Source organism: Mastigoproctus giganteus, chromosome 7, assembly GCF_048544385.1.
Source record: "Mastigoproctus giganteus isolate SK-2022 chromosome 7, ASM4854438v1, whole genome shotgun sequence".
Taxonomy (NCBI): Eukaryota; Metazoa; Arthropoda; class Arachnida; order Uropygi; family Thelyphonidae; genus Mastigoproctus; species Mastigoproctus giganteus.
The window spans coordinates 86,875,031-86,891,363 of NC_143581.1; the positions used below are offsets into that span (position 1 = coordinate 86,875,031).

The following is a 16,333-nucleotide window of genomic DNA, read 5'->3' on the forward strand; positions in this document are numbered from 1 at the left end:
TCAGACACTTTATCAAGGTATTATCACAAAACATTAAGATCTGCAGAGGGGGACAATATAGAGATATGGAGTAAAATGAGATGGCTGACGTAGTATATGTTACAAATTGATCACATAATCCAGAAATCTGTGTAACATCAAAAGTTTTGTTGAACACAACAAGGCAGAACTTCTGGTCTAAAGGGCTAACTGAATAACTCTAGAGGACATTACTTATCCCATAATTTTGGAAGTCTGTACTGCTAATGTTCTGTAAAGAAAAACAAACATAATAAATGAAATTAGCAAACCATAATAATAAACCAAATTAATAATAATAAATAAATAGATAAAATATATACAGTATATATATACCCCCCCCCCCACACACAAATTATGGCATGTATGCCAAGGGGCTTGAAGAACAGGGCGGATGCCCTCGAAGGATTTAAATGGGGGCCCATCAAGCTCTCAGCTGCATGTCTTCTGTTGTTGAATGTCTTCTGTTTCACAGGTTGTTTATCATCAAGTCGGATTATCACACTGAAGCAGGGAAGCTCTTCTTTTGAAGATTCTTATTGCATAGGTTAAAAAGTTTTGTATGCCTGCTGGTTGGATATAAGTAAAGGCTCTTGGTCTGGTTGCAATGTTCCAATCTCTATTTCTAGGTCGTGCCTTACGTCAGTATATTGCCAACAGTCATATAGCATATGTTTCGATGTTTCCACTTCCCCACATGTGCAGTGGGGATCTTCTGTGAGGTTATACAGAGGTTAAATCTGTATAGTCTCTTTTTGATCGATCCATGTCCTGTCAGCAGAGTTGTTGCCTGGAGGTTGGGGGCAAACCATGATCTATTTGCTTTGGTAATTTCAATAACAGAAGGGATATATTTGTGAGTCACTCTGCCTAAGTTATCATCTTCCCAATTCCTCTACCACTTGTCAATTAACAGACTTCTGATTCTTGTCATTTCTAATTTAGTACAGATCATTGGATCAACAGTTATGCCTTTATGGGTTATGGCAATGCCCATTCTGTGGTGGTATTTTAAGTAATGCAATTCTACCAAAAATGAGAGAGGGGTTGTCATGGGCTCAAATGATTGTGATGGGTATTGCAAAGAGCTCTGCACACAAATAGAGTGGGCCAGTAAATAAAAATATCTTATAATGAGAAGACTTTAACTTTCCAGACAGTCATGCATTAAGAATCTGTAGATTAAAAGAAACACTAGGTAGCTGTGATCACAGTGTACTGATGTGGGATTTACTTTAAGATATAACTACTCTCAATGTTAAAGGAAAGAAATTTTGTTTTCATAAAGGTGACTACAACAGTCTTTTAGATTCTTCTCAGTGGGACCAAATGATATGTTACCAACTGTAGATTCTAAGTGGGAAGCATTCAGGATAGTAATCTAGTAGACTTTTTATGGCAAATAAGAAATACTGTTCAAGGTTTAGACCTAAATGGATGTCAGATGAACTGATGAGATTAGTAGCAGAGAAGAAAAATATATGGGATACATACATTTTATAATGGGATACAGAAAGTATAGACTAGGCTGAAATCAAGTCACAAATGGGGGTAGGCAAGCTAAGGCAAATTATGAGATTCTCTAGAAAAGAATGGAAAGAAAAGTAGCAAAGAACTTTACTTACATTAACTAAAAGGAAGGGAATGAATCATATTGGTCCACTATTTATGAATAGTATAACTGTTGATGATAAACTTAACAGATATTTTGTATCTACATTTACACATGAGAAATTTTTTTAAGGATCAGGATGTAGGAAGTACATGAAATTCTAACAGGGAGCTATACAATTTTGTGATAAATGAGAGAAACGTAGAAGACAGATTACTAAAGCTAAAAGTAAATAAGGCATCTGGGATGGATGGGATCTATCCAATTATATTAAGAGAGGCAACAATAGTGGTAAGCAAACCTTTAGCCATAATTATGAGAGCATCCTTGGATTTATGGGAGGTCCCTATGGATTGGAGTTATGCAAATGTCCCCCCTATTCATAAAAGGGTATGAAAGAGAGAAGTGAGTAATAAGAGACCTGTAAGCTTGACTTTTATTCCAGGGAAATAATGGAGTCAGTAATCAAAGACATAATACAGGATCATCTTGACAGGATTGTTTTAAATATGCTATCAAAATGCTTGTAGGAAGGACTTCCTTCATTTGATTGGTCGGTTGGTTTTCACTTTAAAATTGGGTGGGGGGGGGGGAAATTACATTACTTATGGAATGACTTGATATGCAACCAGATCACAACATATTTGCAACTTGTGAGTAAATTTATATCATATATTTGCTTGAATCTCAACACTCAAATGCTCTAAAAAGTACTAAAGAAATGTAATTGTTTGAAATATGAATGAGAACTAAAAGAGAAATTTGATTACCTGGTCTGTAGCCTTCCACCTGCATAGCAGTAGTAAATTTTAAACATGCTCCTTCATATTGACCTTCCTAAATAATGAGAAAAAAAGGAAATTACATGGCTAGTTTATGACAGAATTTAATGGTAATGGGGGATGGGAAGGAAAGAAAATGCAAGTAAAAAGGATGGGGCCATGCTATTGCCTTTGCACACTTCAATCAGTGGATTCAATATTTGTTTTTATTATGCTGTTGGAAACCCCCCCCCACCGCAACAGACAGACTTTGGCTTGCAATAAACTGCACTGTCTCAACCCAAAATATCTTTTATCTCAAGAGGATAAAAGTAGCCAATTGAGAAAATTTAAATTTGGAAATCATAAAACCTAAACTGTAATATTTAGCTTAAGTTTACCATCAAATTCAAAAATTTCTGCATAAATGTAACAAAAAAGGTCCAGACCACTAACAGCCCAAGCTAAAAAATAAGCTAGATAGACCCTGACGTAAACAGAATTTCCTATGCAGATTCTGTGAAGAATGTAAACAGGGCGTTTCAAAAATGATGGTCAATAATTTAAAGGTGAATAGTACAAGCTAAAATAAGCAAAAAAGACCCAGTGACCATCAGGCTGCAAGTGAACCATTTTCGAGATAATGCACATTTTCTGTTAATATCTGACTACGGAAACACTAGTTTAGAAAAAAAAACTGTGAATCCTTTGCTAAAGATGGTTTTATTAAACATAAGATAATACATTTTTAATTTTCGGTTTCAACACCACAGGATTTTACAGATGCTACATGATACAGGATGTTACAAAAGGTGTTCAAAATGGTCTCCTTGCATCCGTACGCAGCTTTGTAGTCTTCTCTGCATTGAGTTGCAAATCCTCTCAGGCATTCCTGGGTCATTTCTGATTTGCTGAAAGGCTTCTTCAGCCCGACGCTGCAATTCCTCAATTGTGTTAATGTCAGAAGTGTACACCAAGCTTTTTACATGACCTCAGATACAAAAATCCATAGGATTTAAGTCTGGTGATCTGGGAGGCCACATTACAGGTCTACCTCTACCCATCCACCGTTGACCATACCTTCTAGTTAGATACTGAGTCACAACTCGAGCAAAATGTGCCGGTGCACCATCATGCATAAACCACATGTTCTGGAGTTGAAGTGGAACATTATCATCATCGAGGAGGTCTGGAAGAACATTCTGCAGGAACTGAAGGTACAGCTCTCCCATTAGCCTGTTTAGCAGAAAGTGTGGTCCATTTAGATGGTCTCCTAGTAGTCCTGCCCAGACATTCAACGAGAAACGTTGCTGATGTCATGACTTGTGAATTGCATTAAGATTTTCATTGCACCAAACATGAAAGTTATGAAAATTAAAAATACCATCACGAGTAAACCCAGCTTCATCAGTGAATAAAATGTTGTTTAAAAATTGGGGGTTCACAGGACACACTGTTGTTGCATCCACTGGCAGAAGGTCACTCCGGGCAGGTAGTCTGTATTGCTGAGACCTTGTACATGCTGGATATGGTAGGGGTACAGTAATTGGCAATGTAAAATTTGCCACATTACTGCTATGACTCAGTACACGCTCTTGCAGAGCAACCCTCCTTGTCGAAATTCCTGGATTTTGTTCTATTCTTTCTAACACCCTTTCCTCAACATCAGGTGTTATGCTTCTGGGCCTACCTGTTCATACACCATGTGAGAAGTGCCCTTGTTCTCGAAGGTGTCAATGTACCCTGATAAATGTGCACCTGTTGGGCTGCCTTCGGCGGGGAAATGCTTCCGGGTACAAACATGCAACCTCAAGTGCACTGCAGTTGGCTTTACCATACATGAAGTGCATGTCTGCATACTCTTCACTGCTGTAACCTCTTTCCATGTTGACTATCCTTTGACAAGTACTAGTATGCCTGCTACATCTCAGTGCATTGAGAGAGAGGGGAAAGGGAGAGAATGAGCATAACCTAATCTAAACAAACAAGTTAGTGGTGGATCCCAACTCTGTACAGTTCACCTTGTCAGGGGTGGATCCCAACTCTGTACAGTTCACCATGTCAGGGGTGGATCCCAACTAGAAATGTGCAATATCTCAAAAATGATTCACTTAAGGACCCATGTTTACTAGGCTTTTTTTTGCAATTGTAGTCTGTACAGTTTACCCTTAAATTATTGACCATCACTTTTGAAACACCCTGCATATACATGTCAACAAATTTTAAAAAAATCTTATGGAACCATGTCCCCTTAAAGTTTAAAGACAAAAAAAAATGGTCTCTAAACTATAGATAAATTTCTTTTTGTCTTTAAATTCTATGGGGGCATAGTGTCGTCTATTCACTGTATTTACAAATAATAGTATCCATTTTGATATTTGTAATAGTTTTTAAAAATGGTGTTGCAACCTTTCAACAAGGTTTGAGATAGTATGGTCTTAAACAAGCGAAAACTGAAGAAATTCTCTAGAATTTTGATCCAGAAGTTGTTGAAACCAAATCAAATCAAAACAAGAAAATAATTATTTAAATTAATATTTAAAATAATTAATATTTAATTCATGCATGTAGTTTTGTAAACTAAACAAAATTTCTAAATCCTCAAAAAAAAAAAAAAAAAAAAAAACCTCACTATGGGCGGCCTATACTGTCTGAAAACTCACTAGTGAAAGGACTAATTATATCCTTCCTTCCTTTTCATTTTGCAAAAATAAATCACTAGATAAATTATTTAATTAAATTACTCTAATTCTTCATTCCTGCATACATTATTTATAAAATCTGGCTAAGGTTATTTTAAATTAAAAAAAAAAAAAAAAAAAAAAACAATGTCTAGAAACATAAAAATTAATGAAATTTCCTGGACACACATATTAAACATAATTAAACCTTGACATAACCATTCTCCTTGTGCAGTAATGCACTTTTGCTGCTACTGGTACAATTGCTGATAGGAGTTCTGCAACTGTTGTGGCTGAATGGTGTAGAGAGCATCTTGATGATTTTTGCTATAAAAGCTGCCACATAAGTGCTGTTTCATTTTTGATAAAAGGGGAAAAAAAAAACTTAATGCTAAGAAATCAGGTTAGTAAGGAAAATGTAATAATACAGGCAGCATTTTGTTTAGTGAACTCTTGCTGTATGAGAAATAAGTGGTAAGCAGGTGCACAGTGTGCGACAACTTAAAATCATTCTGGTTTTGCTAAATTTACTGAATTATCTCTTGCAGCTGACATGATGCCTATACATGTTTCCTTATTCACAATGACTGTAAGGAATTAATTTATAAAGCAACACCAGAATGGTCAAAAGACTTGAAATATCACTTTCCTTTTTGACCTGTGTTTCAGAAATTTTTTTTGTTGAGCAGAATGAGGCACTTTCCAAGTTAATGATTCATACTTTACTTGTGGGTCACAAGAAACACCAAGTCCATCCCTGACAATGATAAACTCCAAGGAACAATGGCTTGTTACCAGAGCATTATCAGGAACGGATGGTTATGAGAGCATTACAAATTATTATCTGCTCACTAACTTGATTGCTGATAAGTATCCAAAACACTACATGCTAAGTAACAAATGCATGTTCAAATCATCAAAACGGCACTGGAGCCTTAATCAAGAGGATGCAAGGAGAGGTGCAAATGTATCCCCAAATCATAAAGGGAGCTCAAAAGGTGACACGAATAATTACAGACCTCTTAGAATAAATTCTCTTCCGGAGAAAATAATGGAGTCACTGGTTAAAGAAGTAATGCATGACCATCTGGAAATGAAATTATATTGCATCACTGATTTGTTAAGGGGCAGTCTAAGTTACTATGCAGTAACCAAGAAATTATTAATGGGCACTGCTCTTCATGGACTAAAGATATTGCCGACCAGGCTAGCTGGGTGGGTAAAGTGCTGGCCTGGCAACCCAAAGGTCATAGGTTCGAATCCCGCCTCAGACTTGGATCAGAGTAGTGCAAAAACCTTGGGAGGTGCATTATGGCCACAGAAGCCAATGCACCAACAACTAACAAAGAAAAAAACTAATGTTATTAGTGGAGTTCCCCAGGGTTCAGTGCTGGGCCAATTTTTGTTTTCAATATTTATCAATGATATTGATAAAGGTATATCAGGCTCAATGTCTAAGTTTGCAGGTGATACAAAGGTTGGCAGGATGCTTAATGACATTCATCAGGGCGAGCTACTGCAGCAAGATCTAGGAAAATTGGTTCGATGGGCTGAGAAATGGCAGTTGAAGTTTAACATTACCAAATGAAAGGTACTGCATATGGGTAGCAGTAACCCAGTAACACACTCAACTGTGTGATACTACACTCAGGGTAGTGAAGGATGTAAAAGACCTGGGGGCTAATTGTGCAGTCAGACATGAAATTCTTTGAGCATTACAGAAATGCTGCCAGGACAGCTCATGAGGTTTTGTCAATAGTAATAGTAATAGAAGCATGTTATGCAAGAAAGCAAGCATATGAGCTTCACGATAGGAGGGAGTATATGATGAGAGCCCTGTCAATCAATTCGGCCCTGGAAAGATTGTGCAGGGCTCAAGGGGTAGAATTTTTTTCAGCCTGGTCTGTACTTGTTAACAGGAGAGACTGCTTCTACAGGGATGGGATACACTTAAATAGAAAGGGTGCAAGAATGTTTGCTGATGCTATCGAGGCAATGTTAGGTGGGTCGGAAAACTGCTAGATTGGGGGGATACAAGGACTAATAGATTAACAGTAGCCACTGGCAGAGGTGAAAGTGATTCTTGCACTGCTTCTATTGGAATGAGCCGCAGCCTGGAAAATAAGATGCAGGATATTTCAGAGACTGCTGGGAATCATTGGGGTACAAGTAAACACATGGGTTGTGTTAGGGTAGCTAAGAAAAAGAACAGGTGCATGTATACTTGTGTGTACACCAATGCTAGGAGTTTAGTAAATAAATTTGATGAATTTGAGGTATTGCTCAAAACATCAAAGGCAGATATTGTGGGGATTTCAGAGACGTGGTGTCACACAGATATAAGAAATGCAGAACTGGAATTTGGGGAGTACAATGTCTACAGAAAGGATAGACAGGATACGAAGGGAGGAGGGGTTATGCTATTAGTTAAAAAACACATAAAATCCAAGGAAGTGAAGCCAGTCGACATCGCTGGACAGTGCAGTGTCGAGTCAGTTTGGTGTGACATAAGCATTGGGAGATCAAAATTGAGAGTAGGAGTGTGCTATAGGCCTAATGACTCTGATGAGTATAATAAGAAACTGTTCGGAGAAATAGAGTGGGCCAGTAAATCAGAGAGTCTTATAATGGGGGATTTTAATTTCCCAGATATTGACTGGAATTTGGGGGCTGGTCACTCACACAGTAGCAAGGCTTTTGTGGATTTATTGGATGATTGTTTTCTACATCAGCATGTTCGGGAGGCAACTAGAGGGAGTAATACTCTTGATTTGATTATCAGTAGTGATTCTTCATGCATTAAGAATCTGCAGATAAATGAACCACTTGGTGGCAGTGATCACAGTGTGCTGAAGTGGGAGTTACTCAAAGAGGTAACTACCATTAGGGGTAAAGGGAAGGGGTATTGCTTTCGTAAAGGCGACTACAATGGACTGAGACAGTATTTAAATTCTATACAGTGGGATCAACTGATGATATTGCCAACAGCAAATTCAAAATGGGAAGCATTCAAAGAACTTATCGTGGAAGCTACTAGGCTTTACATACCAACTAAGAAATATTGTTCAAGGTTTAGGCCTAAATGGTTGTCAGATGAACTAATGAGGCATATGGCAGAGAAGAAAAATGCATGGGATACATACAAATTAACACGTGACACGGACGCCTATGATAGATACAAGTTGATCTGTAACCAAGTTACAAAGGAGGTTAGGCAGGCGAAGGCAGATTACGAGAGATCCTTGGCAAGGGATGCGAAGAAAAACAGCAAAGAGTTCTTTACTTATGTAAACTCTAGAAGGAAGGGGATGAATCAGATTGGTCCACTTGAGATCGATGGGTCAACTGTTGATGACCCTGCTCGGGTAGCTAACAAACTAAATGAATATTTTGCATCGACATTCACACATGAGGAGTTATTCAGCGAGGGGAATGCCAGAGGTGTATTCAACTCTAGCAGTAAGCTAGAGAATCTTGTAATAACTGAGAGCAAAGTGGAGGAGAAATTGTTGAAGATAAATACAAGAAAGGCACCTGGGGTGGATGGGATCTATCCAGTTATATTAAAGGAGGCAGCAAAGGAGGTAAGCAAACCCTTAGCCATAATTATGAGAGCTTCCTTGGACTCAGGGGAGGTACCCATTGACTGGAGATGTGCAAATGTGACCCCAATTCACAAAGGGGGATCAAAGGCTGACACAAGTAATTATAGACCTGTGAGTTTAACTTCTGTTCCCGGAAAATTAATGGAGGCACTGGTGAAAGAAGCACTGCAGGATCATCTAGACAAGACTTCAGTTATAGCTAGGACACAGCATGGTTTTGTTAAGGGGAAGTCTTGCCTGACCAATTTGATTGGATACTATGATGCAGTCACAAAAGAACTGGATGCAGGGAATAACTTTGATATTATATACTTGGATCTTAGAAAGGCTTTTGATACTGTTGCACATGGAAGACTGCTGCACAAATTGGAGCAGTGTGGCATTGGAGGCAAGTTGCTGCTACGGATAAAGGGGTGGTTGAGGGGGAGAAGACAGAGAGTGGTAATCAATGGACACTGCTCATCGTGGACTAATGTTATTAGTGGAGTCCCTCAGGGTTCAGTATTGGGGCCTTTATTGTTTTCTGTATTTATAAATGATATTGATGATGGTATATCAGGCTTAATGTCCAAGTTTGCAGACGATACGAAGGTTGGCAGGGTTGTCAAGGACACTACTGACACTATGCTGCTGCAACAGGATTTGGAAAGGTTGAGCAGATGGGCTTCGAGGTGGCAAATGAAGTTTAACATTGACAAATGTAAAGTACTACATATGGGAAACAGCAACCCCAGAGCAACGTATCAACTCTGTGGTACTACACTGACAGTGGTAGAGAATGAAAGGGACCTGGGGGTGGTGGTGCAGGCAGATATGAAGTTCTCTGAGCAGTGCAGACGAGCTGCAAGAGTAGCTCATGGTGTATTGTCAATGATATATAGGAATTTTTCTAGCAGGGATAAGGAGGTGATTATTCCCTTGTATAAGGCAATGGTCAGGCCACACCTAGAGTACTGTATACAGGCCTGGAGGCCTCATTTCAGGAAGGATGTAGAGCTGCTGGAACGAGTACTGAGAAGGGCAACTAGATTGGTGAATGGGACAAAGGGGTTCTCTTACGAAGAAAGGCTTAAGTTTTGCAAATTACAGTGTCTGGAAACTAGGCACCAGCGGGGTGATCTGATAGAGGTGTACAAAGCCTTGAATGGTTTGAGCATGCTCAATGCTGATGGGATTCTTCCTCTAGCTCAGAAAAATCACCTGAGAGGGCATAAATTCAAATTGAGGAAAGACAGATGTAGGATAGATGTGCGGAAATTTGCCTTTAGCCAGCGGGTGGTTGGTGGGTGGAACAGACTTCCATCCCTTGTCGTGGAAGTTGATAGCCTAAATAAGTTTAAGGCTCAGCTGGACAGGTATTTCGAACGAACAGAGGGGTGAAGTGGAAGTGGTTATTTTTATTTATTTATGTTACTTTTTTTTTTTTTTTTTTTTTTGGCTGATGCTGCATAAGCTTGCTTTCTTGCATCAAATGCCTCTACTAATGCTAATGCTAATGCTAATGTAACATCAGCCAAAAAAAAAAAAAAATTCACACAACAATTCCCTCTAGATGTTTGTCCAGTTCCTCCTTGAATTTATTTAAGCTATAAACCAGCAAACCCTCAGTGTTGACCAAAGAGGATGATTAAGATATATACCCAACAAGGGAGGGATTGAAGGCTTCTTATTTTGGTAGTATATTGGCAGAGTAGGTTTTGTCTTCTAAAATAAAGGGGGAGAGGGTCGTGTGCATCCACATATAAGCTCTGAACTGGCAAGGCTCTGTAGGCGCTTAGGGCAGATTGAATGTTGATGCACTACACTGGATGGTGTTGAGAGACTAAGATGCTGTTTTTAGCTGAAGCATATACTGTAGCTCCATAGTGTAATTTTTACCAGATTAGAGCACAATAGAAATTCAGCAACAACTGCCTGTTAGCACTACAAGATGTTCAGGATACTGCACAAAGGATTTTTAATTTCTGGAGGCATGTAAATCACAAGTAGGCGATGTGTTTATGAAAATTTAGTTTGGTGTCTAAAATCAAGCCCAATAGTCTTATGGAAATTGTCATAGGTATTTCTAATTTCTATGCCTTTCAGTTTTAATATAGATTCTGGATGGAGAGACTGCAATTTACAGAAGTGTATTGCTGTAGTTTTCCCCTCAGTTAATCGATAGATGTTGAATTTTGTCCAAGTTTTAATTTAGTTATTGCCAATTGTAGTTGTCGTTCAATGGTAGCCATGCTCAATGATTGACAAGGAAACAGAAACATATATATAAATTTCCACCACAGCTGGGATGCCTTGAATTATGCCACTGGCACGTAATGCAAACAGAGTTGCACTTAAAATTGATCTTTGAGGTACTCCTTGTGTGTTAATTGTGGACAAAGAATTCTGGAATCGTACTTGTAAGGTCACGAGATGGCGAAAATTCTGAAAGAATTGAAGCAAGCTACCTCTCAGTCCAAGTTTGTATAAGTCTTGGAGGATTCCATATTTCTAGGTGTTGTCAAAAGCTTTATTAATATCAAAAGTTACCGTTACCACGTGTTGTTTTTTTAACAAAAGTATTTTAAGTGTGAGCTTCAACTTTAATTGGTGGTAGGATATAGCATCTCAGTCTTCAATAATCTAGATGAGTCTCTTGTGAACTATCTTTTCTAGGATTTTTCTTAAAAAGCTGGTCAGAGATATAGAATGATAACGGTTGGGGGAGGAAGCATCTTTTTCCAGTTTTGCTATGGCTACCACTATTGACTATAGCCATATATCAGAGTAAACATTCTCCTCAAAGATTCTGTTGTAAAATTGAAGTAGTGTAGATCTGGGGTTTGAGTTAAGGTGGCGGAGCATTATGCAGTAAATGCATCTGATCCAGCAGAACTACTTTGAGAATTCTAAATAGTTTTGCTGAGCTCAGTAATAGTAAATGCTAGATCATAGGGATATCTGAGCATGGAAAAGACAGTGTTGAAGATGTACCCCACAATGGGTGGCCTCTTACCATGTTTACAGCTGCAAATGTGGATGTTCATGACCTGATCATTTAAGACTGCATAATAAAATTGAAGCACATTGAGACAACATTCAACATCTACCTTGAGCAATCTTAATATTGTGGTGAATGTTTTAAGGAATGGTTTCTTTGAGGTGGGTTTCCAAAGCATTGAATGCAGGTCGGAAGCGGGAAAAGAGTGAGGTGTTGTCATGAGTAGTGCAGCATTTTGAAGGTAATGAAGCTCAGTTTTGGAGGGAGTATGTCACTGTGGATGTCACAAGGGGGCACCCACTTTGACCCTAAAACAAAAGAACAATCTAAACAATGGAAGCATCCCTCTTCTCCTCTGCCTAAAATGTTTTGAGTTTGTTGTTTGTTTGTTTGTTATTTGGTTTTTAGGAGCATTAGCAACTAAGGCCATATTGCTCGGTAATATGCGGTGGTCATTCCCTGACCTTTCTGCATCCTCCGTATTTGGTGGTGATGGGCTTGAACCCCAGTCTAATCAAGAAGTGTGTGCTACACACTGTTGCTCCTTCCCACCTGGCTACGGAGGCGCCTAAGTTTTGAGTGCAGAAGTTGGATGGGAAAGTCATGGCATTTGTCTTCTGGGATGCAGAAGAAGTGATTGTGGTTCAATGCACCAGTGCACACAGCATTTGTGACTCAGGCAACACAGTGTGACTGTGTGTTTGAACTATTACAGCATCTGCCCTACTCACCAGTTGGCTCCATCAGACAATTTTACAAATTTCAAATTCCAATTTTCCAAATCTGAAAAAGGACAGAAAATTGATGATGTGATGGATGCAGTAAACAAATGGTTTGAATTAAAAACTGAATTTTGAGAGTGTTACAAAAGCTAGTGGATTGTGCCAGAAAATGTGTTGACTTTGGAAGGGGAATTATATAGAAAAATAAATCTGTTTTTACAACTTTCCAGCATTCCTTCTGTGAGAGGCAAGAAACTCTTCAACATCCCTTCATAGCAGTTTGCATGAAAAGACCTGAGAAACTGTCAAAACAAATCATTTTGTGACATAATAACACGTCCACATACAGTGGTGCCTCCATAGCCAGGTGAGCAGGAGCAGCAGCAGTGCAAAGCACACACTTCTTGATTAGACCGGGGTTCGAGCCTGTGACCACCAAATATGGAGGTTGCAGAAAGGTCAGGGAATGACCATCGCATATCTCGGAGCAATATGGCCTTAGTTGCTAATGCTCCTAAAAACTAAAATAGCATAACAATAACTAACCACATACAGTAATGGATTCCTGTATACCAGAAAATTGCATTAAACTGGCACCAGTCAAGCCCTAAGGATTGCTGAATGAAGAAATCATGAACTAATGAGAAATCATGAACTAATACATTGCTTAACAAAATTAACAGAACACGTAGAAAACGTGGCATAACTCGTGCGCTTGCGGTGAAGCAGGACAAAATTTGGTATAATGGTGTACCGTGGAGTAACGATGAAATAAAGAGAGTGAGAAACTTCAGACAGGTAAAAGGGACATTTATAGGGGTTGTATAAGAATTAACAAAAGGTCACATTACAGAAGTTGATACAAGATGCTCGAAAAAGTGGTCACATGAATCAGTATGGCATGTGATCCTCTCCAATGGCTAAACAGGCCTGACAGCAGTGAAACATTTTTGATATAAGGGTGTCTATAAGATTCTGTTGCAACAAATCCCATTCTTCCACCAGCGCAGACCTCAGCTCACCAAGTTTGTTTGTTTGTTATTTGGTTTTTAGGAGCATTAGCAACTAAGGCCATATTGCTCCGGGATATGCGGTGGTCATTCCCTGATCTTTCCGCATCCTCCGTATTTGGTGGTGACGGGCTAGAACCCCAGTCTAATCAAGAAGCTTGTTATTGTTGTTATTGTTATTTTGGTTTTTAGGAGCATTAGCAACTAAGGCCATATTGCTCCGGGATATGCGGTGGTCATTCCCTGACCTTTCCGCATCCTCCGTATTTGGTGGTGACAGGCTCGAACCCCGGTCTAATCAAGAAGCGTGTGCTACGCACTGCTGCTCCTTCCCACCTGGCTACGGAGGCGCAATCAAGAAGCATGTGCTATGCACTGCTGCTCCTTCCTACCTGGCTACGGAGGCACCACTCACCAAGTGACCGAGGAGTTGGCTATCGGTATGCAATGTGACACCCATGGGACCACAAGTTCGATCGGATTTAAGTCTGGTGATGATGCTGGCCACAGCAGTCATTGCATATCTTCAGTTTCAAGATATTCCTCATCACTTCAGCCCTATGTGCAGTGGTACTGTCATGCATGAAAAGAAAATGTGAGCCAACCACACCTATAAAAAGTCGCACATAGGGTTCAAGGATCAATTCTTGGTACCTCTACGGTACAGTACCCCTATTAAAAAAGCAAAGAGGGGTATGGCCATTGATCATTATTCCTCCCCACATGAGAACACCGCCTCCACCATAGGTGTCCTGTTCTCTGATGTTGAAGGGATGATACCACATTTCTTGTTGTCTCCAGATAAAATAATGTCTAAAATCTGTTTGTATCTAAAACAGGATTAATCAAAGAATAGAACTATACTCCATTTATCAGGGCTGCAAGTCACATGTTCACTGCACCAGTTTCAACAAGATATTTGGTGGTTTGGGGTTAATGGGATACAAACCACTGGCATCCTTGCATAGAGTTCACTTCAATTGAGCCTTCTTAACACAGTCAAGTTAGAAATGTTTACATCTGTGATTGCAGCAACCTCAAGAGACAGTTGATGACAGGACATTGTACGTTCTATCTTACTGTTAGAGCTAGATAGTGGTCTGTTCTGGTTAACATAGTTCTTGGATGACCTTGGTCAGCACTTCTTATGGGTGCTGCTCTTCTTGGACTAATGTTATTAGTGGAGTCCCACAGGGTTTGGTGTTGGGTCCACTGTTGTTTTGTATATTTATCAATGATATTGATGAAGGTATATCAGGCTTAGTGTTGAAGTTTGCAGATGATACAAAGGTTGGCAGGGTTGTTAATGACAGTAATGGCAGTGTGCTACTGCAACAGGATCTAGATAATGTGGGCAGATGGGCTAAGAAGTGGCAACTGAAGTTTAACCTTGACAAATGCAAAGTACTGCATATGGGTAGAAGTAACCCCAGAGAAACGTACCAACTGTGTGGTACTACACTTAAGGTGGTAGAAAATGAAAAAGACCTGGGAGTATTGTGCAGTCAGATATGAAGTTTTCTGAGCAATGCAGACAGGCTGCCAGGGCAGGTCATGGGGTTTTGTCAATGATATATAGGAATTTTGCTATCAGGGAAAAGGTGGTGATTATCCCTCTGTATAAGGCAATGGTCAGGCCACGCCTTGAGTACTGCGTACAGGTCTGGAGACCTCATTTTAGGAAGGATGTAGATTTACTTGAGCGTGTACAGAGAAGGGCAACAAGATTGGTGAGGGGGAATGAAGGGATCCTCTTATCAAGAGAGGCTTAAGTTCTGCAAATTGCAGTGGCTGGAGACTAGGCACCTGCACGGTGATCTGATTGAGGTGTATAAGGCCTTGAATGGGTTCAGCACGCTGAATTCTGATGGGATCCTTCCACTTGTTCAGATTACGAACCTAAGGGGGCATAAATTCAAATTAAGAAAGGACAGATGTAGAATAGATGTGCGGAAATTTGCCTTTAGCCAGCAGGTGGTTAATTGCTGGAACAAACTTCCATCTGTCGTTGTGGAAGTTGATAGGTTGAATAAATTTAGGAGGAACTGGACAGGCATTTGGAGGGAATGGTGTGATTTTTTTTTTTTTTTTTTTTGGCTGATGCTGCATAAGCTCATACTTGCTTTCTTGCATCACATGCCACTACTTCTACTACTACTGTCTCCTGAAACTCCTTCCGTAGTACCGAGACGACACTGTGTGACACATTAAGCCAACGTGTCACTTTCACCTGCGACTGCCTGGCTTCAAGTCAATCCGACGGCTCCCCGTCCTAAAGAATCATCTAAACAATGATGACCTGTCATCCTGAGTTCTGGAGATGTGGCTATCCCACTAAACAAGCAAAAAACGGGAATGAATTGTTGAGGTTGCAATCCATGTTTTTATAGGCAAGAATAATTTGCATAATGTGCAGTTCTGTATGGTGGTAGATTGATTTCTATTGGATAATCAGAATTTTCATGCTAGGATGCCTATTATATCAAATATTCACCTTTGGCGATACTGTTCACAATAAAATATTCAGGAAAAACATTTTGTTCTAATAATTTTGTCAAGCAGTGTCAACTGAATTTAGTACTCGGTGATTATCACTTTTTGGGCTAATGAAGTCGGTACCTGAGAGAGAAAGAGAGGGAGAGAGAGAGAGAGAGAGTAGAAATTCAAAACAGATAAAGTCAAGTGCGATATCCTCAATTAGTTGAATTAACTACTAAGCCTACTTTGTTCTATGCTGCCAGAATCAGTGCCTTGCCACGATAATAGCAAAAATTATCAGCATAAAGGGACAATATCTCAAAAAAGTAATAAATTTGGTGATGCTGGTATGTACATACTGTACATATATATGTATGTATGAGCTTATTGTAAAAAATAAAAGTCCATACTAACCTGGAATCACTATCATACATTAGTTTCTTTTATATCTACTTCTATATAAAAT

General features: G+C 39.3%; 1 protein-coding gene across 2 annotated transcripts in view; it reads right to left on the minus strand.

Moving 5' to 3' along the window:
* Nucleotides 1–16,333, minus strand: part of Ttc30 (tetratricopeptide repeat domain 30) — a 232,476-nt gene that overhangs the window by 145,779 nt on the left and 70,364 nt on the right. For both annotated transcript variants that reach the window (XM_090376994.1, XM_090376993.1), the window contains exon 6: nt 2,401–2,467. In XM_090376994.1, coding sequence (XP_090233120.1) covers nt 2,401–2,467 — 67 coding nt within the window. The remainder of the gene's footprint in view (nt 1–2,400; nt 2,468–16,333) is intronic.